The following is a 27,138-nucleotide window of genomic DNA, read 5'->3' on the forward strand; positions in this document are numbered from 1 at the left end:
TAATTTCTTTAAAAAAAAATGCTCACTGACCCCTGACAAAAAATGTGCAAAATATAATTTAAAGGACTAATTAAATGAATACTATTAAAATGTCAAATAATAATAATAAATATAAAACATATTTGTAAATGTGCTAATTAAATATTAAGCAAAATAAAAGGTAATCATGTTTGTTAATTTTATGAATGAAAATTAATCTAAGTGTAAGATCTTATAAATACAGGAGGTCTCTGAGTTGACTGTGAGTCAGAATGGAGGGATTAGTAAGGGTTGAAAATCCCACATCTAACCCTTCCCTTACATCTGACCCGTATTCCAAAAAGCAACAGAAACTCAAATGAGCAGACAGAAACCCATATGACTGGAAGTGAGATTTTCCCAGACTATGTCAGATGTTTCCCTGTTATTTCTTACGTTGTAATTTCCTTTAGGAGACTCCGCGCTTGATACAGAGTGAGCACCTCATGACTCATAGTGTAGATCTTCAGTGTTCAGACGCAGAACGGGAGAATGATACATCATCTCTGTTTTTCCATGACAGCTCTATGAAAGAGCTCTTTCAAGAAAACATTTCTTTTATCACCCACTGCCTTCACCATATTTATTATTTAAAAAAAAAAAAGAAGAAGATCTTCGTGAGTTAATAAAACAGAGGAATGCTATCCTCATATTTGTGCAATACTTTTTATGATTAGTTTTTTATTACTCAGAAATTCAGCTATTATTAGTCTGAACCATGGAACTTCTCAGTAAGCTATAAGCAATGGCATAGCATCTTATGAACATGCTGTAGCTGTTTAATATAGTGAATTGAGAAATGCTTGAGCTGGAATGTGTCAGTTTAGTGCCTCCGGCGTGGCCTCACTTACATTTCCCAGTTCAGCTGGTTTGAATCAGCAACCGCCCACACTAGAACAATAACCTCTAAAATTTGATTTCTGAGGGTTTGTTTGAAAATATGCTGTGGGAATGAAACCATAAATGGCAAGAGCTGAAATGCATACATGGAGTTTACATTCAAATACATTTACACGTCATTAGAAGAACCATTTAAAGAATGCCTCATACAATAGCTAATCATCATTAAGACATACAAAGACATACAAAGAGGGAGGCTAGAACTTGTAATTACATTTGTTATAATGTAATATTCTTGAGGCAATCTGCATGTCTGACAGCTGGAAGATATCAGGGATCCAAACCCTGAGCAGGATGGGATAATTCACCTGTGCTTCCTTGTTTGCGTACGAGGAGTGTTGCACTTTTAATTTGATTAGATCATATCTGACACATCTGCAAACACGCAAAGACCATATTATCACGAGTGCCATGTTCACCATGTGCTTTGTATATTTATTATGTATACAAATAGTTCAGAAAAATATGTTATGCATATATATAAATATATTTATTTATAATATAAATTATATGAATATAAATATAGACGTGTAAATACATGTAAATATTTAAAAAATATATATGTGTGTGTATTTATATATACATAAATATATACAGAACACACATATATTATGCAAACAAAAACTTTTATTTTGTACTATATATATATATATATATATATATATATATATAATACATACTTAAACATAATGTAATAAATTTAAATAAAACCTAAATACAGTAATAGCAATGAAATCATATTAATAATAAACAAAACAAAAAAATAATAAATTATGTTATTATTATTATTAATATTATTATTATAAAAAATATAAAATATTATTAATAAAATAAAATACTGGCAGGAATGGTGATAAACACACACACACACACACACACACACACACACACACACACACACACACACACACACACACACACACACACACACACACACACAAACAAAATTGTGAACATTAAGTGATTTTTAAGTGTTCTAGAGTTTTTTCATTACACAGATTTCCAGACATCTTAAATATATTAGTTATTTTAGTGAATAATATAATCAGGCTGTAGTATTCAGAGCATGGCTTCGTCCAGACTGATAAGTGACACCATTCAGCTCCATTCAGACTTGAATACTCTTTCATCAGAGTGTACAAACATTCAAATCAGTGCCATTTGCCCACTATAAGGTGTGAAAAACGACACTTTCCCCTTTGCCATTTAGTCTTTATTTAGTGAAGGGATCTCACGCAGAAGGTGTGAACTTCATTGCTCTGGTCCCCCGTCTTCGTCTCCCTCCTTCCCCCTGCCCATACACACCTCACTTTGTCTCCACCCACTGACACACTCCCTCTCTCCTACACTCCTCTCTCGCCTGTCTGCTGCTTCAGTATCAGTCTCGTCTCTCCAGTGAACAGACACACTCACTCACTCCAGGGAGGTTGGATTACAACAGGGATCACTAAACTATATTGATCTTGCGGCAGATACACCAGCACTCTCTCATCGAGGAGATACACACACTGTCCCAGGAGCAACATGGGGAGTAGTATGTCATGCGTCCCCCAACACAACTTCAGGTTCTCCAGCAAGAGCTTCATACGCAGGAACAGGTAAGAACCAGAGAAACTACCTTAAAAGTATCAAGCTTCAAAAGTATGAAGACATATCATGCAAACAAGAGGGATGTCATGAAATGTCTTGAGGATGGATTGGATTGAAATACCGGTAGTTTGGAAAATAAATAACTATATTAGCTCAAACATCTATATATATATTTATATACAGTAGAAATGTCGAATCATCATTAAAACCAGATACATTTACTTGTGAAGCAAACTTGTGTACATTTAAAACAATTGTAGAAACTATTGTCTGATAAACTTCACAAATACGCACAAACTGCATATAATGCATTTAATTAAACATGACATTTTAAACCGGAAAAAACCCCTGTAATATTATTTATTCTATTTAATATTTTATTTACAAAAACAACAAATTTTTTTTATAAAATAAGGAAAAATTGCTAGTGGGGGAAAAATTGCTTTTGCCATTTTGCTGCTTAAAAGGTTTAGTAAGTTTGAATGGAAAACAAGGCAAGAATACTTAGTGATTTGAATTTAGTGGTGCAATGATGCTGTCTGTAAATCTCATTAGCTCAGTGTCAGGATCTCACTTCACACTGACTGATCCATTCATCTGCTGACAGAATTCACTAGTGTAATAAAGTTAGATCTATTTCTGTTTCCAGTGCAGACTTCAGGGAAAGAAAGACTTCTCAGGTTTCGTGTTTTTTTGTGAGAATTGGGTTTATTCTGCGCAGAAAGTAATCCTATTGTGTTTGCACTGCTAGTGACAGCGATCTGTGTAATTTACTGCTGCCCAATTTGGACAACTCTTCTGACTACCTGTCAGTAAAATAGACGGTTGGCCTATTTGAAATCAGACTGTTTGTCTGTTGTGTCTGGTTTGCATGTGCTCTGAATGTAAGTTACTGGGTTCAGTTAGTGTTCAGAGTCCGAGACCATAAAAAAAGTATTTGTATTTTGAATGTGAACATATCAGATCAGAGTTCAGTGTAGTGGGACCCTGGACCCTTTTAAACACAGGACCCCTTTCAGATTTAAAATAAGTCCACTGAATGGTTGCACTTTTAATGAAAACAAAGGGTGATCTGCTGGAAATCGTTACGTAAAGTTGTCACTGTCAAACTTTCATCACTTTTACAAGCATGTTCTGTGTAACAGACTGTCTACAACCTGCATTCTTCTCCCAGATGAATTCTCCGGATGACAAACACGTTCATCACTGAGCCTCAGTAAATCACTGATACTCCCCATTATTGTCTGCATGAATGAGCCCAGTGTTGTTATGCTGATTGCATTCAAAGCAGAGACAGGTTGACAAAGAGAGAGAAGAAAAACATGGAAGTCACTGAGGATGTCTCTCTGAGCATGATCTCCTCGCTGACTTTGACTTCCTTAGCTATTCGTTGGGCAGGAAGGATTTGATTATATAGATCTGACGCTAATGATTATAAATGGGAGGCATGGGTAACAAAAGACATTTCATGAGTGGGGCATTGTGGTTTGTAACACAAGCTTTATTGTTTTTCTCTTTTAATGGCGCAGACAGAGATGTAAAACTGATATGTTGACTAGTGCAAGCTAAGGAAGAATGGACGTGTGTAATAGTGACGCAATCTTTCATGTGGGACACTGAGCAGAGTCTTCACAGACAGACTGACCCTGACTCAGCGTGATTAACTGATCATCCTGAGTCAAGATAAACCCTGTGTGGGGTCGCATCACATTTTTTTCTTATTTTACAACCCTATATTTGACTAACTCGGGTCTGTTTTGTGCACTGTTTTCTGAGCAGCAGCCGTTTGTTCCGGAAAAAGTACCCACAGGAGGGTCAGGAGAAGTCCAATAGCATCATCAACATTCTCTGCACCGTAACACCAAGAAAGGTGAGGAACCTTCCAGCGAATTATTTTCTAACCTTCTCAGTAAATCATGAAAGGTTCTGTGAATGTTCAAAACATCACTTTTTTTTTTTTTTTTGCATGTTTTGAGAAATGTTGTCCTTGGTTGTGCTAACACTTTGGAAATGTTAGCAGAATATTACCAGATGATGTTCTAAGATTCAATTTCCTAAGATTTTTCTTAAACAACAAAAATTTTCTTACATTTTCCAAAGTTGCAAAGCTTCAAAATGTCAATTTCTTGTGTTTTAAAAAAGTTTTTATTTTGTTATACTAACATTTCAGAAAACATTAGCAGAATGTTACCAGAAAACAAGTCTATGTTCTAAGAACATTTTCTTAAAACATTTGCTTAATTTATGAAAATATTGCTTCCAAATGTCAAAACTTTAACAAAATGTAACAAGTGTTTGTAGAATGTTACGAGAAAACAAAATTGGAAGCTTTGAATGTTCAAAGACTATTTGAAAATAGCGTTTCTTAGATGTAATGTAAACATATAAATAATATTTTGATGCTAACATTTTGTTAATGTTTTTCAAGCTGTTCACCATTCTAAGAACATATTTTGCTTGTAACTTTAAAAAAAGGATAATCAAAATTAGACAAAGTTTTTAAAACGTTCCCTATTAGCTAGGCTTTCACATTTAAGAAGTACATTTTTGCAAATGAGATGTTATTGAGAAAAGGAGCTAACTTTTAACACTGTGTTGACATAGGAAATGTCACCCAAAGATCTTGAGGCGATCGAGAACATCAAATGGGACCCTCCGTTCCCCTACGACCCAGCTAGTGGATGGAAAAAGAGCAGCATCAATGTCAAGAACTATGGCAGAATGATCCACAGCTCCAAAGTCCGCTTCCGTTTCCTGCACTGCCAGGTAAGACACACCAACTCGCATCTAAAACTCAAATCCAATCAAACTCCAAAACAAACACGCAGTTGTCAAGAATAATCATTCAATAAAACTTTCAAAACAGACTTTTAATTGATGATTAAGGTGGTCTAAGCAGCCGTGACAGTCACTTACTCATTCTTTATGAGGTAATGCATAACAAGCAGATGGAAGATACAAGATGTCACATGGTGGTTGTACGAAGCACTGTGGGAATGACGTACGTGCATTTGCTGATTAATTGATGCTACTCAGTTTGGGGAGTTAAGGCCGTGTCAGAACACGCATAGATGTGAGGTGTTGTGAAATGGCTCAGAATTGCAGAGTTTGCCTGGGGCAGAGCACACTGATCAAACCACTGATAAATTACACATTGGCTCTGAAGCGTGGGAATCTCTTTGGTTTGATAACATGTAGTCATACTGGGGAAAAAAGAGTGTGAAGGTGAGGGAAGAAAAATAACCCAACACAGGGTGAGGTTAAAGGGGAACATACTGTACAGCTGTGACATTACAGTTGAAAGGAAATGTTACCTAACAGTATTTGTGATAATGGCATATTCTGTAACATGTGGTAAAGACCTAGATCAGATGAAAGAAATGAGCTGTCTGGGATAAATCAACGTCAGCTGCTTTAAACTAGTCTTTAAAGCAAACAAACACTTCTTAGAAAGTATTCACTGAGACTTGATTTACACAGGAGTATTTAACCATTCATTCATGGGATTGTGAACAAGATACCACATATTAATGCCCTGTCTATTATTATATTTTTTTTGTTGTCTGGGTGAAATGTTGCATCTTGTTTGGAGTTTGCCTTCAACATGACCTTTGAAAATCTTGCTATTCAGACTATGGGAGAGTGAAATCTTTTAATCCGCCTGTGTTGTTGAATTCAAACCTATAAAGCAGCATTACCCAGAATGATCCTCTGATTGTGTCGATGCTGAGCTGATGGAATGTGTCTGTTCTTTCAGGATGTGCATGACTGCTATCTGGACCTGTTCCAAACCCATCTTCATTTCGTCTCCAACAATACAACTGGACTCACATACCAGGTAAAAGATGCACCTACTCTACTCATTTTGTTACACAATAAACAATGCATTCCACAGGCCGAAATATAAAGGAGCTCCATATGTCCATGCTTGTGTCACTGCCTTAGGCACGAACTGTCGTTTGAGTCATGCAGTAACGGAGACGGATATTACAGATTTTCTATGCTTTATGATGGTGTAAAATGTGTCACCTCTCCATGCCAAAAGTGCCACACTAAGTTGTCTTCAATCATAAAATGTGCTCTATCTGTTGTTATCTGTGTTATTATGTCTGTATTCATTAACCTGAGTCACTGGGAGGCGACGGTAAAGATTATTGTGCAATACTGAATGTGTCAAAGTGACAGGCATCTAAAGTTTTAGAATTTTCATAACAATGTAAAGTTTTTTTTTTTTGTGTGTGTTTTAAAAACTAAATAAATATATACATTTTGAATCCCATATTTCCAATGTAGATTTTCTAATGGCTCTCTATATAAAAATGTTTATTTAATTCACTATAGAGCCAGATTACTTAAACTCACTATGGTTTATTTTTGTTATACAGGGAACACTTCCTCTCAAAGAGCTCACAATTTGCAAGGTGCAGAACAGGAACAGCTCTGGTGATCTGAAGGAATTTGCATTCCAGATAAACGGTGAGTGTGCTTGATAATCTAGGGTTAACAAACAGGAAAAGGTAGGCATGAAACAAAAAGATAAAGTGATGGGGAGATTTAATTGCAAAAAATACAAAGTTATGTGTTTCTCTGATATTTTATTTCTTACATTTTGGAGGTCTTTTTTTTATTCCAACCCCTGTTATTCCCAGTGATATATTTAAGAGTGGAATTTGTGACTAACCGGAAAACAAAAGACGGGTGAGGCTTGCATTGTAAAGCCACACTATGTAGGCTCAAAACCACTTCCCATGTTCGTATATTCCAGAGGTTCAAAAGCACTAACACAAAGTAAACCCTCCTCCATTTGCCACTAGTCAGAAGGGAGATAAATTGTCCTCAAGACCCCCCTTGTTATACAACAGGTGCGCCTGAACTCGCTCAGCTGTGGAGCTATGAGGGCACTTTCCCTCCTCACCTCTCCTTCACAGTTAAAATACTCCACATTCCAGAGCACTGGACCTGAACACACAAGTTTGCTTATAAATTTTTTATGAGAATTTACCACATAAGAAATTACTGACTTTATTGCTTTGTCACACTGAGAAATCAACAAAATGCTTAAACCATGCTTAATGTTCTCGGAAGATGAGTCAATGTGGCCGTGATTGAATGAAACATAATTAAAGCTTAACCGTTAAGTGATGTTAAGTCCCACTCTCCAAATAAGAGAATAAATCTACTTATTTGCCACAACATTATATCAGTTGGACTCACTACTGTATTTTAGATTGGAAAGATGATGTCTTAGATTAATGCCGGGAGTGAGATTTGGGAATCTATGAGGCACACAGCAGCATTTCCAGTCTTGAACTAAATATGTATTCTGGGGGGGGAAAATGGCCAAGTCTTGCACATGAACACGTGTCTCTGCTAAAACCACATCACACCTAACTGGAAATGACTGTACAGGGCAGGTCAGAGTGGCTGATATCTACGCTGATAATGGCTGGAATGTGGGTCTGATAAAAGGGAGATTCCAGGTTTGATGCATACTTTCAGAATAGCTGTTTTCAAGAAGGGACAACTGGTTAACTGCAAATGCATGGCATGTCGAAATGTTAAGAGTTCTTGAAACAGATTATTTGCTCTCAGGGTCAGAAGTGTCAACAGTGACATGAAACAGAGCAACAGTATCTAGATGAATGCATCTATACTTAAAAACAAGAGATTCACAAAAATATTTAGCAACCTGTTGCAGGTTTTAAAGAGATCCAGATGGTCACTGATCATAGTCATCTGACCTAACCTCTGACCCCTTGTCTTTGGCCTTTGTAGGGGTCAGCTTAAATCCAATCATCGTGTACTGCTCGACAGAAGAGGAGATGAACAACTGGTTTGGGCTTTTGAAAGAACAAATTGAGGCCAATGGTGGCAGTGCAATCTTACCAGAGACTTACACAAGAATTAAGGTACTGAAAAATAATCTACCTTTAATCAGAATTACCTGTATTTGCTAGCTGCCAGATTGAAGTATAAGACAATGAACGTAAAAAAAAGGTGTTAATTCAGGTCAGAGTGACTAATATTGGTCATTGTCCTCTGGGATTTCATAAGGGAGTGGTTTCTTTTGTGGTCACCTTAGCTGGATTTTATAAAAGACATGTTTTCTTTCCTGTTCTGACACATGCTATTGCAGCAAGTGAGCTCACAGAGCCAAACATCCGCATCCCATATTTGGCAGGGACTAGCTATCGAGAAGCAATGGATTTCTTTGAAATCCCCAATGCTGATGACACTCCCTTATCTTTCCCATATCATAAGACACTTAATATCAGTTTTTACTTTTGAACATGGATTTAAACCCAATATTGCCTCCAAATGTGCAGTGCTCAGAAGAGACCAAAGTGGAAAAGGAGGAGTTGAGGAACTCCATCAGTAAAGAGCCTATTTATGAGTGGGAGGGCTCGCAACGAGAGAGTCTAGGGACCATGACTTACGTCACGAAAGTCAGGCTGCAACACATGCCTTGTCAGGTAAGAGCTCTCAAGGATGTTCTCATCATCTCACCCTTTGTTTTGGTTTGATTATCTACACAATATGTGATTATCTACACAATATGTGCATAAATATAATGGAATGAAACAATAGTAAACATTATACAGCAAAATTGAAATTTCATGTATTACTCAAAATATAAGGAAATACAGTTACAGTGAAGTTCACTTATACACATTGGTATTACATGGCCGAGAATGACATAAAGTCTGAAAAGCCTTTGAATTAATTGTTTGGTCTTAGCATGAGGAGGGTCTAAATTCACTCCCATGCTTTCTTAAGCGGTGCAAAGCAAGCTCAGTTTACACTTAGGGTCTGTTTTGGCATGGCCACTTTCACACTGCCCTCATTAGTCAGAGTCTGCCTTGTTTCGGCAAGTCTCCTTGAACTGACAGCATACAAACACAAAGCATGACAGTTGATGGGGACTGTAGTGTAACCCAATATCCGGTGTACTTGTGGCCAAATATCTAAAACTTTCCCGGAGAGTGCGCAACTGATAGTCCTTCTTAAGTGTACTGTGAGAGCAGAGGAGATCTGCTTGTGAAAAAGGGTGTGTAAACCAGTTGCTTGCCTCACACACTTGACTTGACTCACCCAACAGCTGTCTTTGAACACACCCTGAGTTAAAACACACACTCATGGTCGGAGCAAGACCTCTGGGAAATCTGTGCTTCACACAATGCAAAATGATGGTCAGCTTCTTAGATATTCCGCTCCAATAGCACTTTGTTTCTCTACGCTTGTCTGTATTTGGCGTTCCAGATAAGCTGCGCTCCAGATAATTAGCGCTTTCAAAACAATTCTTCAAAGCCTTTATGAATCTTTTGTTTCGAATCATACTGTTTCGAGTCATACTGTTTTGAAAATGTTACAATTCTGATGGTTCAGCTAAAGGGCTATTACTGGTAAACTATAGGGTCTATATGATTTTAATTTGACCCCTTGTTAGTAATATAATACTCTTTCAGTTTTACTGAATTTCCATAAATGTGCATATGATTAAGAAAAGGAACAGTGTTTTTAATTTGTCTAATTAGCCAAGTAACCAGGCCCTTTAATAAATGAACACACATTGTACATAGTCTTCATGTTTAATGATATTTAATGATTTGTAGATTACATTTAATAGACTGCACTTTCATAGCAGCAGTTTTAATTGGTTTGTAAAAGGTTGAGCTCGTGCATTTACACCGTTTTGACCAGCAGGCAACGCCAGCCTGGATTTTTTTCAGCGATTCAAATGAAAAAAAAATCATTTTTATTCAGAGTTTCAAAAAACTTAATTTCTCCCATTGCTATCCGTGAGATACTGAATCATTCACTCAAACTATTTGTTCAAACACACTGATTTATTTAGAAAGGAAGCAAGTTAATGAGTTAGTCATTTAATCTAATAGTAGTCTTTATAATAATAGTCTTTAATAGTAAACTATTCTTCTGAATAGTTTGGGGACACAACTTGCTTACATACCCACACCAGCTCTGCTACTTATTTGGAAATAGTTTGTTGGTGGACCAAAAACAGATAAAGTAACTGCAATAAAGTGACTAAAGCAAGTTACTCAATATTAGCTCCTTTCTTATTTTACTATAGTGTAGGCCTATATGAGCAATAATGAATGTGATTCAATTCCTCTGGCTGCAGGAGCAGTATGACCGTCTGCTGGTGTTGTATCCCAACTATCTCATAATTCTGTCAGAAGAGAGTGATGGCCTCTTTTACAAGGTATCTCAAAATAATTTCATCTGCACAAATGAATACAGCTTTAACATTACATAATCAATTGAGGACAATAATCTTGAATGTATTTGCAATTGCAGGGCAAACTTCCTCTCAACATGATCACAGTTACAACTCCCTGCCAGGACATCAAGCCCAACACATTTATGATTGAGGGTGAGTTAACAAGTCAAACTTCAGCTGCCGGATGTTTTAGTTCTTGGCAAAGATCTGATATGTGCCATAAAGATGAGTGTAAACTCTGACTTGTTTCCTATCATGCTGTGCCGTTTCTGCACAGATGCACATGTGACTCTAACTCTTGTGGGTTTTATCATTAGGGAAGTTGATAAATCCCATCATCGTCTCCTGTCTGAACAAGAGCGAGTTCAATGACTGGATCCAGTATTTCAAAAGTGCTGACGTCCCCATTCTCAGACCTCCTGCCCCTGTCTATGACATCATTTACACCCCAACACAGAAACAGGTGAGCGATCACTTCCATATTGGACATGGTGTTGAATATCTAAGATACCGCGTGTAAATGCTGTGAGATATTCACTTTCTCCTCCATTACTCTCAGGCTCCAGAGTTTGACAGGTGGAGCAGCAGCAGCCATGGAGCGACCGACCCACTAAGGCAGTCCCAGGACAAACGCAGATCCCATGAGCTCCAGCTGCCCAGTGCCAATGACAACCCTATATCCCCTGGTTATGCTGAGCCTCTCTGTGTAAGTGTCTATCTCAACAACCCAAACCCATTAACATCAAGCTGTGAACATATTTGCCCATCCGGAATGGGTTTTCCTAGTTTTCCAGGTGAACTGCTCTTGCAGTTTGATTTCATATCTAGAATGAAATTGGGTTAGGCAGTGGTTATCCACAGATTTAAAATATGGGGCATATTTTATTTCTGTAAAGCAATTTTTTTTTTTGAATGAACCAGAAAAAAATGTACAACTAGAACTTTTTAGAACTAGATTTTTATCAACTGAAATTGATTGGATAGTAGAACGTTATTGAACAGAGTACGTTTGAATGTGAATACAGTCCAGTTAATCCGTTTCTGTGTTGTGTTGGTACAGTTCATTTCCAGCAGGCCGAACTCTTCAGACACACAGTACTCAGCTCACCTGGGAAGCAGGAGCAGCAGCTTCTCCTCTCGCGTCCGACCGACCCCTGACCACCGTCCGGTTTCACTCCACTACTCCTCCCCTCCACAGACATCCTATCTCGCTTCAGAGGGGCTCATGTCACCGGTTTACAACACGCCGTACACTTCGGTGCACTGCAATGGCCCCGTTCAACGCCTCGAGAAGGCCCCGCTAGTCAAGGTAGCAGAGCATGACTACATTCTGATGACCTACTTAAAACAGTTTTTTCACTTTGAAGACAGGTGACATTTGCATTATTTGCATCTGTTTTGAATTTTGGCTCTTGGGGGAAATGGAATGCATAAAAACAAGTGTAACTTATATTTTTCCATCTGTCTCTATTCAGTCAAACAGCTGGAGCACACCGCAGACAAATGTCAAACACCAGCTCTTAGTTCCACACCGCCACTCAGAATTGATCAGCCACCGCAAACCTCTCTCGCCCCTTTATGACGACCCCAGCACCCCCAGTATGTATCCTCTGGAGGAGAACTCTGCACATGCGTCGGTAAGTGGGTCAGGATATCAGATGCGCTCTTTCACTTGACACCGTGGTGACCAAACACCCCGAAAGCAGGGGCACTGATTTGACGAGCTAAAGCCATGCAAAGTCCCTATAGCCTACATGACTTATTTAACCATCCAGATGCATAATGAAAAAGGCTGCTGACCGAATGAGACAAAAGTGTGATTCCTTCTAACTTGCACATTTGAGACAATATTTCTACACTGAATGCAGGTTTACACTTGTTGGGTTTTCAAACCTGGATTACATAACTGGTTTAGGTATAAATCCTTTAATCAGCAGAGTACGTCAGGTTTAGTTCACCATGCTATCTCTTAAATCAGCCTTCTGAGTGAGTGCAAATCTCATGAAGTGTATATTTTTCTGCTACACAGCACTCTTCCCGGGGCTCCATGGAGCAGTCGTATCCCCCTCTCCTTCCTCCCTCCTTCCGGCTCTGCACTCCTCCTCTGGGACGGAAAATAAGACACGGCCAGGCCTTGGAGCCTGAGCTGGACAGCAGTCAGTGGTCTGAAGAACTACGTGCCCAGGCCGTTTCCAAACTGAAGTTACTGCCCACCCCAAACCGACAGCCAGAACAAAAACTCATCTCTCAGGTAATGGGATGGAAGTAGATTTCAAGACTTTTATTCTTTTAAATGTGGCTTTTTTTTGATGAAATCAGGATAGTTGCATCACCCAGACATTTTTTACTTTATCCCCCCTGTACATTTTAATTGTATTTTTCAATGTTTATGCCCACCAAGGCTGCGTTTATTTTATCAAATATATAATAAAAAGAGTAAAATTGTGAAATAATACAATTACAATTTAAAATAACTGTTCACTATTTTAATATATTTCAAATATCAATTTATTCCTGTGATGCAAATGTCATTTCTCACATGATTCTTCAGAAATCATTCTAAAATGCCAATTTAGTTCTCAAGAAACATTTCTTGTTGTAAATCACTGGGCTGCTTAAATATTTCTGTGGAAATTGTGATTATTTTTCAGGATTCTCTGATGAATAGAAGATAATTTATTGAAATTAGTTTGTTTTTGTAACAATAGAAATATTGTTCTACATGTATGTAGCTTCAAAACAGTTTGTGAAAATGAGCTCCTGTTCTCCTGTCTTTTACAGAGAGGTTTCTCAGGTCACACTATCATGGAGGGGCAGCAGATATCTTACAGTTACTCACCAGGTGAGAATTTTTGACATCCAGCACCACAATGGCACGATGTTATGCATGTTTCACGGATGTAGATAGAGAAATAGATACACAAGGTATACACAGCGAGTTGCACGACCAGTTTTGTGGACACAGGTTTTGTTTAGCGTGTGAAATGTTTACCTAGATCATCAGTATAGACTGGTTCAACTGATGTTTAAATGAATAGCTTAATTGTCTAATAAGGCCACATGTATACACTCTCACTTGTCAGGTTTAAACACAACACCATAAGGAGGAAATAATCCATGGTGACACGTGCATAGAGCAGATTCTCACGGCACAGCTAATAGGATGGTTTTAGAATGACCTTCTCTAGCGTACACACACACACACACACACACAGGGTTTGATGGGGTGTGGTTGCCCAGGCAGGACATGACAGTGGAAACAAGAGTGCAGATGAAGGGGCATGTGTGTGTATGTTTGTGTGTGTAAGGCGGCTCAGGCCCAGGGTATTTTAAATGACAGCACTGCAGGTGGCACATGAAGGAAAGACCAGCGAATGGACAGAATTACCACCGAGGGTGATTTAAAGCTCACAAGTGCAAGACAAGACAAAATGTCCTGCAAGACATTTAGAACCCTTCTATGGAAAAGAACACAACTAACGATATGTCAGATCTTAAATTAGGGCATGAAGTATTTAGATGGCTCAGTTACGAACTTCTTAAACTTGGTATGTGGATTTGGAATTTCAAATAATACATTTGTACAAACTAAATCCGAGTTTCGGAGGTTCATTCCATAAGATCAGGGTACCTTTCAATCCTTGAAAATGGGGAAATTTACAGCTGTTATTTCCAGGCATGATAATTAAAAAAAATCATGGATTTAAACTAAATATTTTAAGTATTGGAAGACATTAATTTTTGTCTTTTGCTTTTCACAGATGACTCTTACCTTCAGCCAGTGGATCCAGATGACCAGGAAATGGACTATGATAACATATGGGAGTGTGACCCGGATAATGGGATGATTCAGTCGCTGCCTGGACCTTTACCACACCGGACACTGGCTTATGTTGGAGCTCAAGGCACTATGACAACACAGCAGAGATGGTCATAAAAGAGAACAATGGGCTTATGCCCGTCTGGACTTGCACACATAGCAGACTAATCAAAGCCACACATGCACACTGGGCATGTTTTCACCGTGGGCCGACATGCCCAAGTATCTGGATATTCACAGTTTGTTTATTCAATGGCTCTATGACATCTTTTGCACATGTCATACCCTTTAATTTTGTGGCGATGGTTACAGACTGCTGTATGTATTAGGTACAAACAAGTGTATTACAATGATTGATGCATATTTGTATATATGAATATAGGAAAAGTAGCATTTGGGAGTTTTTGCATTTAGTTTAGTTTGTGAGTCCAACAAACTATTGGAAAATTAGATTCTATGTATATTTTTTAAATACATACCAAGTGTAAATATGTAATTTTTTTTTCTATTTAAGTTTTAAATGTACGTTTGTATTATTGTTGATTATTATTATTTTTAATTTATTTATACTTCTTTCCTTATGGCCTTCTACTTTTTGTTCAAGAAATCTATTTGTTCTGAGGAGGTCAAAGTTAGTCTATAGAAAAGACGTCTGTACTGTTCTCACTATTTTTTTTTTTTTGTGACAAACAGTGATAAAACACTGCTTCAGCTGTTCACTTTATGAATGTGTTGGTAATTGTTACATTTTTGAGTGTAAAATTTATACTTTTAAATGGTAACATATTTAGATGTAAGGTTACCATATGCAGGAGGATTTATTATAGAAAATAAATAAAGACATTTGCTATTTTAGTTGTTATAGCACAAAATATTAAAAGAGGGGTAAGATGTTTCCTATTGCAGTAAGAAGCCTCCTAAATAAACATTTACAGAATTTATGAATGGCTTTTGATATAATTCTTATTCTAATATTTAAATATATTTTTTAAAGTGAAAGTGAAGTGAAGTGAAGTGAAGTGACATTCAGCCAAGTATGGTGACCCATACTCAGAATTTGTGCTCTGCATTTAACCCATCCGAAATGCACACACACAGAGCAGTGAACACACACACACACACTGTGAGCACACACCCGGAGCAGTGGGCAGCCATTTATGCTGCGGCGCCCGGGGAGCAGTTGGGGGTTCGATGCCTTGCTCAAGGGCACCTAAGTCGTGGTATTGAAGGTGGAGAGAGAACTGTACATGCACTCCCCCCACCCACAATTCCTGCCAGCCCGGGACTCGAACTCACAACCTTTCGATTGGGAGTCCGACTCTCTAACCATTAGGCCACGACTTCCCAAAATGTCATTAATTTAAATGTCATTAATTTAAAATACCAAATCTACTATTCTATATAAAATGTTGTTTTGACAATTTAGTTATGGAAAGATAAAATTATTCTAAAACTTATATAAAGGCCGATGGGAATTTACATGTTTATTTGCCAATATTTTATTTAAAGATATGTTAATTGGAACATTATGAATGCAAATCTAATGATTTCACTCAGTTTTGACCTATTTGTTTTAAAGAAAGTGAAGATGTCTGAAATGTACATCTATGGAAATATTACATAATAACCGCATTAATTGCAATAAGTATTTAGTAAAAAAACAAAACAAAAAAAAAAACCCACTAGTAATAACATGCCATTTGAGTCTACTGTACCAATTCTCGGGGGTCCATCTTATATAAATGATAAATATAACTTTTACCCCACAAAAAATAGCACTGATGTTTCCACAGATCCCTCTTTTTTCTTTTTTAACTCGATATTCAACATTACACAACGTCAAAACTGTTTCAATTGACTGAATATAACGGATGTTGCTTTCAAATGAAATGACAAGATTAAAAACATTGTGTATTCATTATTGTTGAGATTAGCCTATATTTTGTGCCAGCTATGGTCAAGAGAAAAAGTAGGTTTAGGTGTGTGGTTCATCTTACCCCGCTCAACCCTTCAATTATTCCAGTAAAGCTGGAGGGTGACAAATGCTGTAAAACGTTAAGAAATTAAACCTTCAACAGTGTGCTGGAAATTATGAATTTGAATAATGAACGTCAGCGCGCGGCCTTTATTGAGACCTTCACCTCAGCCTGCTGCTGCCATCTGCTGGTAACAATTAGAAGTATACGTTAAATGTCTCAAATCTCAGTTTCTATTTCCATTAAAAAAATAGATCCTGCCAATTGTAACAAATGTTTAATTTTCCATTTTTTTTTAAAGGGGGTTCTTACCTTAGACAGGCTCATAGTACGATTGGCTGCATAGTGCCCTCTAGTGGCCAACATAATCATTATTATTAACATACAGGTGTACTGATAAATAAAACACACTTTAAAATCATTTATTAAATGCTTTCAAATAAACATAAGATTTATTTATCCTACATGATATTGTAAACTGGGAGCACCATATGCTTAAAATTTAAACGAATCAGACGAAGTGACATTATCACATGGGCTTACGATTGAATATTTAGATGGTCTATAAATACACCAAAATAATTTGGCCCAGCAAAAATTCCAGTATCCCCATAATATCACAATAAACTGTATATTTGTGCATAGACATTAGCTCTTCCATTAAAATCTCTTCACAGGTACACATATTTAGACACACATGTCCATCTGCCATCATAACACCTTCATAAGCATCTCATTATCAAATATTAATCAACATACTGCTGCTTTCCTCACAACGCACAACAGCATTCACTGCAAACAGTGAATCCACAATATCTCAGAATCAGAAAAGGAGCTTTGGTCATTTCATAAACAAACTACATTGCAAACTATGCAGATTACTGAAATGCCATTGGCCTGAAGTCACAGTTGTTTCTGATATTTTGCAACATCTATTGTATATCAACTGAGTTCACCAGCAATAAAAACACATCAGAGTGTCAATCATAATAATATGTACTGAGAATGGTGGAAAAAGTCATGCATGCACATGTCTGACATTCACAATCACCCTTTTGGATTACATGGAAAAAGGAAGATGTGACTGAAATCAGATCTGAGGGCTGTGCTGTGCTACAGAGTTATGCTGGCTCTATCTGACGCAAAGGAGTTTTTCCAGAGACCTCATCCCTCTTGTGTCTGCGCAGATATCGTATGGCAGAGAGTGCACTGACGTTCGCGAGAAGAGCTGAATAAAAAAAATCAAACAACACAGATATACGTCATTAAGGATTACTATTAATTGTATTACTAAACCAAACTTTCATTTAAATCCAAATTTAGCTGAATTTGATGCGACTGAGAGCTTTTTACCAGGGAAAAGGCTTAGTCTGCGCATTTCTTCTTTGAAAAGCATAACATTTGAAATAAATGCTGTCAAAACGTAACCAAATGACTAAATTAAGGACTTATTTTATTAACCCTAACCAGGAAAATAAAAACACATACCAGCTTTCCAGGTGTCTGCTCCTGAACCAGTTGATTTTAGCACCCACGAGGCAAAAGCAATACAAACCAAGCACATGTCTGCCTGTTTAAGAGGCAAGAATGGAGCATCCAACCCTAGAAAAGAAGCACCAAAATCAGAACAATAGTACAGTATCATTTAATGGTCAAAAAACAAACAAACAAACAAACAAAAAAAACTAACTAACTGTACACAATAACATATTCAAATCCTAATTTGGTTCCTGAAATCAATAAAAATTAAATAAAATTGAAAGATATACACTATTATTTCAACATTTTAAAAAACAGAGCAAAAACATTAATATTCTGAAATATTATTACCATTTTAAACAGCCATTTTGTATTTGAATAGATTTTAAAATGTAATTTATTTCATGTGATGGCAAAGCTGAATTTTCAGCAGCCATTATTCCAGTCCACAGTGTCAAATGATCCTTCAGAAATAATTATAATGTGCTGATTTGATGCTAGAAACATTTGTAATTATGTCCCGATCAGGTTTTTTTGCCCTCGAGTCCGAGTCCGAGTCATTTGATTTTCAGTATCTGCCGATACCGAGTCCCGATTCGATACTTCTATAATACATAAAAAAAGAATAAAGAAGAGCGAAAAGACAGATCCAGGATGTTCAATAAATTACATTTTGAAATATATTCAAATATAAACAGCTATTTTAAATATGCTAGTGAAAATATTTCAAACATTTTAATGTTTTGCCTTTCTTTGGATCAAATAAATGCAGGCTTGGTGAACAGAAGAGACTTCTTAAAAAAAAAAAAACATTAACAAGCTTACTGTTCAAAAACTTCTGACTGGTAGTATAGACAACTTTAATTTTTCTCTTATTTTCTAGCTTTTAATTGGCTTAGAAATCTATAAATGCTGGACAATAACAAATAATAATGGTTTGTTTATATACTACAAACACTGTTTATCACATAATAAGGCAGAACAGTTTCTATACTGTAATAAATGTCAATTAGCACTGCATTGTTCATAAACGTATTTATATATAGGCTATATATATATATATATATATCCGAGTCCTGATCGGGAGGTAACGTCCGATTCCGATCGAGTCTGAAACCACGCGATCGGGCCCGATTTCCGATCACGTGATCGGATCTGGCCATCCCTAATTATCAGTGCTGAAAACACCTGTGCTGCTTAATATTTTTGTGGAAACAGTGATATTTTTTTCTTTTAATTCTATAATGAACAGAAAGTGCAAAAGAACAGCATTTAATTGAAACATTTGTAAGTCACTCTTTAGTGACACTTTTGATCAATTTAATGTATCCTTGAGTATTTATTCTTCTATATCAATAAGTGTTAACAAAAACATTTGTTCAATTCTAATATTTTTTTTATAAAATAATATATCAGTAGGCCAGTTAGTGATTTAACAGTAAATTGATAATCTATGGCTGAATCCCAAATGATAATAATGACTGATGAAGTGATGATGGTAAGTGTCCTGATGTTCCTGGAGTTTCCTCTATTTTTACTTGGACTTTAAATTGAAACAAGTTCTTCAATTCTGGCACATGGCCGATTTGAGAACTTGCCCAGCAGGAGTTAAGACTAATTTGCACGTACTACCATTCCATCAGCCCGGGCATGGCTCTACATGTGACTAGATACTCTTAGTCAACAGCTATTGACAAAAAAGAGGTGAGAGCTGATTAAAATGAAAACTATTTAGAGAAACCAATGTATTTTCTTATTTTAGACTTAAGTCTGAAGGGAACAAAAAAATAACCCTTCAAGAAAGTGTTTTGCAGTTTCAGTGTCTATGTGCAAAATACTGCATGGTAGAAGTTCTTACTTGGATCAGCAACAACTGTCTGCATCTCCACACACTTCTCCTGTTGTTCAGCCAGCTGCTGGAAGATACGGTTCTCCAGCTTGAGGAGCAAGGAATCTGGAAAGGGGCTCCCATCAGGGCTCATAGCATTGATAGGTTGAATGATTCCTTTGGGAAATGTCTTCACAGGGACAAGTTCCCCAGAACATGCGTTCCCTTTGGGGACTGTAAAACCTGTGCGTCGAACTTTTCTAAGTGACAGAGGGTTCGTCCAGAGGAAGTCGCTCTCATCTTCAGACAAGAAGTGCTCGTACATGTCAATAGGATCATGGTTGGGAGACTTATAGTCATACCGTGTCACTACCTTGATTGCTGCATTGTCATTCTCATCATCTTCATCAGAATTCCCAGAAGAATCAGGGAAGAAATAGTCATATGCCTCTGGGAACTGAAGGTTTCTGTTAGCAGAGCGTGAGCAAGAAAATATGGGAACAATTTTATCACCACCTGACTCTTCCACAATTGGAAAAACAAAACTTCCAGAATCAAACTCTGAGAAGAAATGGTCATAGGTCTCAGGCAATGAGGTGCCGGTGCCATCAAGGTATGAGGCCGCTATGTTATCAGCACAAGACGCACAACGTTCAGGCTCATCCTCACCAAAGAAATACTGGATTATTTCAGAAAATGCTATACCACTGCTTTCTATTTCTTCTTCATCATCAGAAAAGATCTTTGAGCCTGAAGTGTTCACATGGTAAAAAGGATCCATAAAATCGTCTTCTACCTCTGAATGGATTGAATGCATCGAGGCATTTCTCAGGATGTGTCTGACTGGTTGAGTATCTAGAGCTTGCAGATTCTGCACAGACATGTTCTTACACATTCTTCTGAAGCACTGCTGTGAATTTGCTGGGTAGAGATGGTCAGGAAGAGCCATTTCAGAACTTTTGTGCACCATTTCATCACCCACAATCACTGGATCTGGATCGTTCTCCCACATCGGACCACAAGACCTAGGAAACTCACTCGACTCGTCTTCTTGCTTAGAAGGAAATGGGTTTTGAAGCTGTGCAAGGTCTTCATCCAGGTCAGATATGTAAGACATGTCTCCACTTAAGCGTTCTGGCTTAGAGTCATCAGGTTGAGTAAAGTATCCCGAGTCTGCAGCATCTGTAATGTCTGCTATGTTACCATCCTCGGGCTGGGTCAAAATGCTGGGGTGCTGGGCATTACTGATCAACCGCAGGCGCAGTATGTCATTGATGGTTAGCTTCTCCATTTCATTCCAAAAGGAGGAGATAGCAAACACGGGACATGGATGTTGATTTGAAGCATCAAGAGAAACACCCTCGAGATCTTTGGTTCCACTTTTCAACTCACCGGAGGAAGTGTCCTTAATTTCAGCAGCCATATTTTGAGGCAACTCTGAAACATCTTGAGTAGGATCTTCAGTGAGCATTCCTTCTGTAGGACCACAAGATATGATGGACTTTTCACAAAAAAGCTGTTCACTACTATTCCTGGCTGAAACAGCAACTTCACTATCACTAATTTCCCTCTTATCTTTTGATTCATCTAAAGTACTTGGCTTTATGGACGAGGCATTCGCAATTATTACCTCACTAGTTTTATTTCCACTTTTGATAAGACCTTCACCTTCACCTGCTCCATGATTAATATTATCAGCCACATGATCATTTGTCTCACTTACAGGCATATTCATGTTTATTTCAATGCTTTCAGAAGTCAAATGGCTTTGAGATTCTGATATGTTTTCATGAATACATGCTTTCCATTTTTGAGAAGCCTCCTGTGAACAAGTAAAGGTTTCTGGAACGTTTCCATCTGAAGAAGATTCTGCTCTATCAATGTTGTCAAAAGACAAGCTTCGTTCTTCGGTAGCTGAAATCTCCGCTATATTACTACTGTTTGGAATTGTTTGTTCATTTTTTAATGGAGAATAGTCAACCTCATTTCCTAAACAGGATAAATCTTTGTCCTCTGTCAATTTAAAAGATACTGTAGAGGAAGAAGACTCTGTTAAATAAACAGCATTGGAAACGCTAGGAGATAATGAGGATTTCCTCTGACATCTTGCATCAGAATTATCACTTAGAGGTGCTGATAAGGTCTCTTTAATACCATTCCTGCTCTCTCTTAAGTGCACGGCAGGATCAAATTGAAGGGATTCGGTTATATTTAATCTACTTTCTTTTGCATTCAGAACTTTATCTATATGGGGTAATAATGACAGCTCACAAATCTTTGCTTTTAATTGTCCATTGTTTATAAGGGATGTATCATGCATGCTTTTGGAAAACGTATTTAAGCTTATTCGTCCAACTTCCGGCTTTGGAAGTGTGGTGCCTATATTACTGGTAAAAGATACTGGCAAGCTGTTTGAAAACTTAAAATCAGCTGAGGCCTCCAAGTCAAATGTGCTTCTTAGCTGTAAATGATCAGTATTATGTGCATTTGAAGGTGTTTTAATTCTTTGAAATGATAGTTGCTCTGTCTTCCAGACATTTGCAGGAAGGTTGCTTATCTCTTCTCGCTGAATAAATCTCTCTTCCTCTGATTCACTTTGCTGGTAGTGGATCTGAGCCTCTTGTCCTTGTTCTACTGGTTCAACACTCATTCTCTTTTTCTTCCTCCTCTTTCTTCTGGAAGGTGACACTGGGATCTGACCGATTGGTGAATCTTTCGAGTCAGAGCTACTTATAGCATCCAGATGAGCAGTGTTTTGTCTTGCTAGATATGGGTCAATCATATCTTTCCTATTTACCACTACCATCTTCTCTTTGTCAGGTGGCTTTGTTTCAATTGTGAGCTCTAGATCCTTGCTGAGAGCGCTACATCTTCCCTGTTTCTCTTGCTTCATTTGTACTGTAATTAGGGGTGTTGTCAATAGCTTCCTTCCAATGATTAGCTCTGTGTCAGACTTTGATGCACCTTCTGACTTTTCTGAGACTATATCGCCCCAGGTATGAGCCACACCCTGTTTAGTTATTTCTCCTCTAAGATTGGCCTCATTTCGGCCAGATGGGCCTGTGTCTGCCGACAGAATATCCTGCTTATCAATCAAACCCTCCAGATGACCTGTCTTCTCACTTCCACGAATGATAATGTGGCTTTGTTCCAAGGGCTGTTGATTTTCTGTGACACTTTTTAACTGCTCAAAGAATAGATTGACAGTCTGAAGGTGCAAGTCCTCCTCACTGCCAGAGAGAACCTGCTCTGGACTACGTATTCCATACTTGCTGAGGTAATTACAGACAGGTGACGCCTCACAGTCTGGCGGGCCATCAATCTGAAGGTCTGGATCAGGGTCTATGGATGCTGTACCTACGGCCGGGGTCCTGCTTAGAAGGAGGCAGCCCATCTCATCAATGTCACTCATACCTGAGTCCTCTCGGCTGGCGAGCACTGGAGAGAGCAGGTCACAGTTCTCACACTCCTGAAAAAAACAGTCCCAGTCTTGGTCGGAGATGTGCACACTGTATTCAAAGTCGTCCATCGTGAATGGATGATAATTCTGAATCTACAAATGAAAAAAGAATTAATCAATGAATGACTTGAATAAATAGTCTGGCAAAAAAATAAATAAAAAATTACACAAAAAAGTAAAAAGGGAAAAATTTAGATGTTTTTATTGCCATTATAAGAATGGCACAAGCAGTGTCATTTGGCACTTAATTTTAAACTTATTCTGATAAACAGATGTTTCAACCACAAATCATGAAACAACATACTTAAATCAGTTTTTTCAGAAGCAAGGTGCTCTACAGCACAAAAACATTGAATAAACCAAAATTGCAATTATTTCAAGCTTTATATATTATGCATTACAAATTACTTCTAAAGTTATCTTTTCAATGAGTCCATCTTTTTTAGTTTTTTTGTATCAAAATAAATCATGCATACAATCAAACATAACTCTTTGAAAAAAAAAAAAATAAAAAAAATTTTCTTTACTCTGGTAAAACTGCATGGGGAAACAAGCATGCAGAATCCACTGCTTTTGTTCACATTTATTTTTGTTGGGTGTGAACAATAATATAAATCTAATATTAAACTCACAGAAATCTGTACAGTACCTGTTCAATTCTGTGAAAGTGCAAAAGTTCCAGAGCACTTAGCCTGTCCCACTACTTCAGTAGCATAGTAAATGCCCTTTGAAGTGTGTCCTTCTGAGTAAGAGTGGTACACCACAGGCCCTATGATTTGCTATAAATAGAACGGTGTTACACATCACGTAATACACGCAGCACTTTCTCTCTCACTCTCTGACACCTTCCACCAGCCTACCAAACAAATATGTACATAGTGAACACCATAGCATCTAAAATCTGCTAGAGTATTTATTATTATGGTTTGCAGCACCGCAGAAGTCACAGCAGTCTTCCAGAAGAATGACTGGCAACGAAAAAACCATACTTCAGTTATACATAAATGACATATTAGTGACAAAAAGGTAATGAGAGATGTGGCAGATTTAGAATGAATGTCTTATTAGTGTTTATATTGTAAAATATTATATGATTTTTAAAAAATAAATATTTTTTACAACAAAAAAATGTATGTTCACATGCTGGAAAAAGTAAAGATTTTATTACTTTTATTCAGGGTGAAAGATCATGTGACAGACCGGAAGATCGGATTAATGGTTGCTAATAATTTGCTTTGTAATTTCTGCAAAAATTGCATTTTAAAATATACTGCAAATGAAAACAATTATTTTAAATTGTGATTTTTTTCTCAAAATATTACAATTTTTACTGAATTTGTCTTTTTACATAATCTTTTTTTATTTTATTTTTATGAAACATCACCGATCTCAGCTTTGAACCCCTTACAGCTTAAAAGAAAAGAAATGAAAAGAGAAGTAAAACACATTGAAATCACAGTCATCACAAGAAGGACATTTGCAAAAAATGAAATAAAACAAAAACAATTATTGTAGGTGATAAATGCATCTATACAAATACCATATAGATGTAATAGTTGTGTAAGTCCTTGAAAGACTTTCTTTTCATTTTCCAATTACATTGCAAGTTCTAACAAAACATTCAATTATATCAACAACAAAAAAAAAACATCAGACATACAAAACACATACATTATATAGACTGTACAAAGCTTTTACAGTATATACTGTAGGCATATTGTAACCTTTCATTTCAGCTTCCAATGACATTCCATTTGGCAGCTATGTTTCAGCGCAGGTTTAGAAGGCAAGGGATTGTATTGCCTGCCGTCAAAAATATTCCATCAGCTGACACAGTGGAGGACTCTATAACTAAAAGTCATATGATTGTGTCTGTTGCCAGATTTCTGCTGTGATATCATGTGAATATATGTAGGGTCTTCTTTCCAGCTGCTTAGAAACAAGTCATAGCGAATGCCACTCAAGGTATTAATGTCACAGTAAGAACACATTCATATTTTGGTCATCTGACACAGCCGTGATGGTCTGAAACGTCTCTTCACCACAGTGCTTAAAACACATGCTGCATACAAGGACATCTAAAGACAAAGATGCTAGGAAACCAGATCATGAATTATAATTTTAAAAGCTATATTGTAGCTTTCCTGGACTAACTCAAACAGTAGTGCTTGGCAGTAGTCAAGGTCATGGGTTCGATTCCCAAAGAAAACAAGAAATGACTATGTAAATGTCAACTTTGAATACAATGTAATTTGCTTTGGACAGTATCTGGCAAATGCATAAATGCAATTTTGCAACAAATTCATAAAGAACTAACATATTTTACAATGATTTCAAACTCAGCAAATAACATGTGTATCATTTGTACAAAGTTGCTCATGTTGGCTCTTGTCCAGCAAAAGGCTGAATGGCAAATGGGGTCCGAAGGCATGTTTAGAGACATCAATATTATACAGTAAATGTAGACAGTAGGATTACCTAATCTGGCCATTTTGCAAAATGCCATTAAATCATTATGATATTAAGATAACAGATCTCTCTTTATCCCATCATCATCAGAGATCTAAGCGGTGTCTCGCACCTTCTGTTCTTCCTTCCTTCACAAGTGTCTGAACTCCATAGAGAATCAGAGGACAAACTGTAGCAGGGTTATCTTACATATAATATTAGAAAAATGTTAAATGTGAGAACCAAAGACTATGTATCACATGTCAGTAGCACTTTGAGTCCCTTTTCTTTCACAGTAGGAATGGTCTTCAAGTCTTTCTGAAGTGAGAAGTTTGCTTGACATTCAGACCAACAAAACCCACTTTGCATTCACTCTTTTAATTATTCATGACCTTTATACATTTGATTCTGGCTTCTGTGGGAAAACATTCCCCCCACCAATTATCCAACCACAGACCGGGCACGTTGCCCAGAGAGGTCCTACACTATCAATTCATCAGAGCTTTACTGAGACAGAGGGGTAAAGGCCTTGTCTAGTGAGTTTACTGCACCTGGGGCGGTGGGCTGTCTGAACGCAGGTGGGATTCTGTTTTCATCAACAGGATTAAGCCCAATAAATCCGTTTCTGGGATTAAGATTGGGATCTGTTTGGACTACTTAGCAGTTGCTAATACTGTGGTGTTTCTTCTCTAATTATACTGCTGTTTCAGCTGTGACTATTCATTGCCTGGCTTTTCAATTCCTTGTAAATAGAAACGCCCAGGTCAAGTGACAGTTTTTCAACAAAGCATGGCATGGCATCTCGTTTTTAGTTTTACATGTAACAAAAGACACTTTAAGTATTTCTTTGAGAAAAAGATCATTAAATTCATGCTTGTCTTCCCTGAAATCTTAAGTTTTAAAGAATGGTGCCATTATTGGTACAAATGCTAAAATGTCTTGAGTTTAAATGAAATATTTGGGCATCATGGTCTGTATGCCCATAGTTTATTGAAGTATATAACATCATCTGAAGTTTGTACACAGGACTCCTTCTTGGTATAGCAATTTTATTTTTTATTTGAGTTGTTCATTAGTGTCTTTGCATTGTGAAAAATTGCTATTTAAGAAAAATAAAAAAATCTATGTTTATAGCAGGCTTTAGATCCTGGTCCATCTCTGCATATAAGATAAACATGCCGTTCTTAACCTTTTTTTACTAATAGTTTGTAATCTAAAACCACAAATCAGGACTGAGACAAAGTATTTCATGTAATTATAGTGTGCTTTAACACAGAGAAATTATTTTTAGATTACAAATTGCTCATAAATTGACTTCTTTTCTTTGAGAAATGGTCAATCACATGACATAGCTAACTAAGCAACTAGGCCTACATG

The 27,138-nt window shown here is 37.2% G+C and overlaps 2 protein-coding genes across 2 annotated transcripts; one reads left to right on the plus strand and one right to left on the minus strand.

Annotated features, from left to right (window-relative positions):
* Positions 1 to 2,275: 2,275 nt before the first annotated feature.
* On the plus strand, positions 2,276 to 15,249 carry LOC132118175 (probable pleckstrin homology domain-containing family N member 1). Its single transcript, XM_059527813.1, has 16 exons — positions 2,276 to 2,516; positions 4,288 to 4,378; positions 5,113 to 5,274; positions 6,266 to 6,346; positions 6,894 to 6,984; positions 8,284 to 8,417; positions 8,835 to 8,981; positions 10,652 to 10,732; positions 10,828 to 10,903; positions 11,068 to 11,213; positions 11,310 to 11,456; positions 11,811 to 12,059; positions 12,226 to 12,387; positions 12,780 to 13,001; positions 13,532 to 13,592; positions 14,512 to 15,249. The coding sequence occupies exons 1-16, from the start codon at positions 2,443 to 2,445 to the stop codon at positions 14,685 to 14,687; spliced, it is 2,100 nt and encodes a 699-aa protein (XP_059383796.1). The 5' UTR covers positions 2,276 to 2,442; the 3' UTR covers positions 14,688 to 15,249.
* Positions 15,250 to 17,056: 1,807 nt separating this feature from the next.
* LOC132118176 (PPARGC1 and ESRR induced regulator, muscle 1) lies at positions 17,057 to 22,816 on the minus strand. Its single transcript, XM_059527815.1, has 3 exons — positions 19,884 to 22,816; positions 18,035 to 18,148; positions 17,057 to 17,774 (listed from the first exon to the last, which is right to left on the minus strand). Exons 1-3 carry the CDS (start codon positions 22,744 to 22,746, stop codon positions 17,668 to 17,670), a joined length of 3,084 nt encoding a protein of 1,027 aa, XP_059383798.1. The 5' UTR covers positions 22,747 to 22,816; the 3' UTR covers positions 17,057 to 17,667.
* Between the last annotated feature and the right edge of the window lie 4,322 nt (positions 22,817 to 27,138).

Source organism: Carassius carassius, chromosome 37 (genome assembly GCF_963082965.1).
Source record: "Carassius carassius chromosome 37, fCarCar2.1, whole genome shotgun sequence".
Taxonomy (NCBI): domain Eukaryota; kingdom Metazoa; phylum Chordata; class Actinopteri; order Cypriniformes; family Cyprinidae; genus Carassius; species Carassius carassius.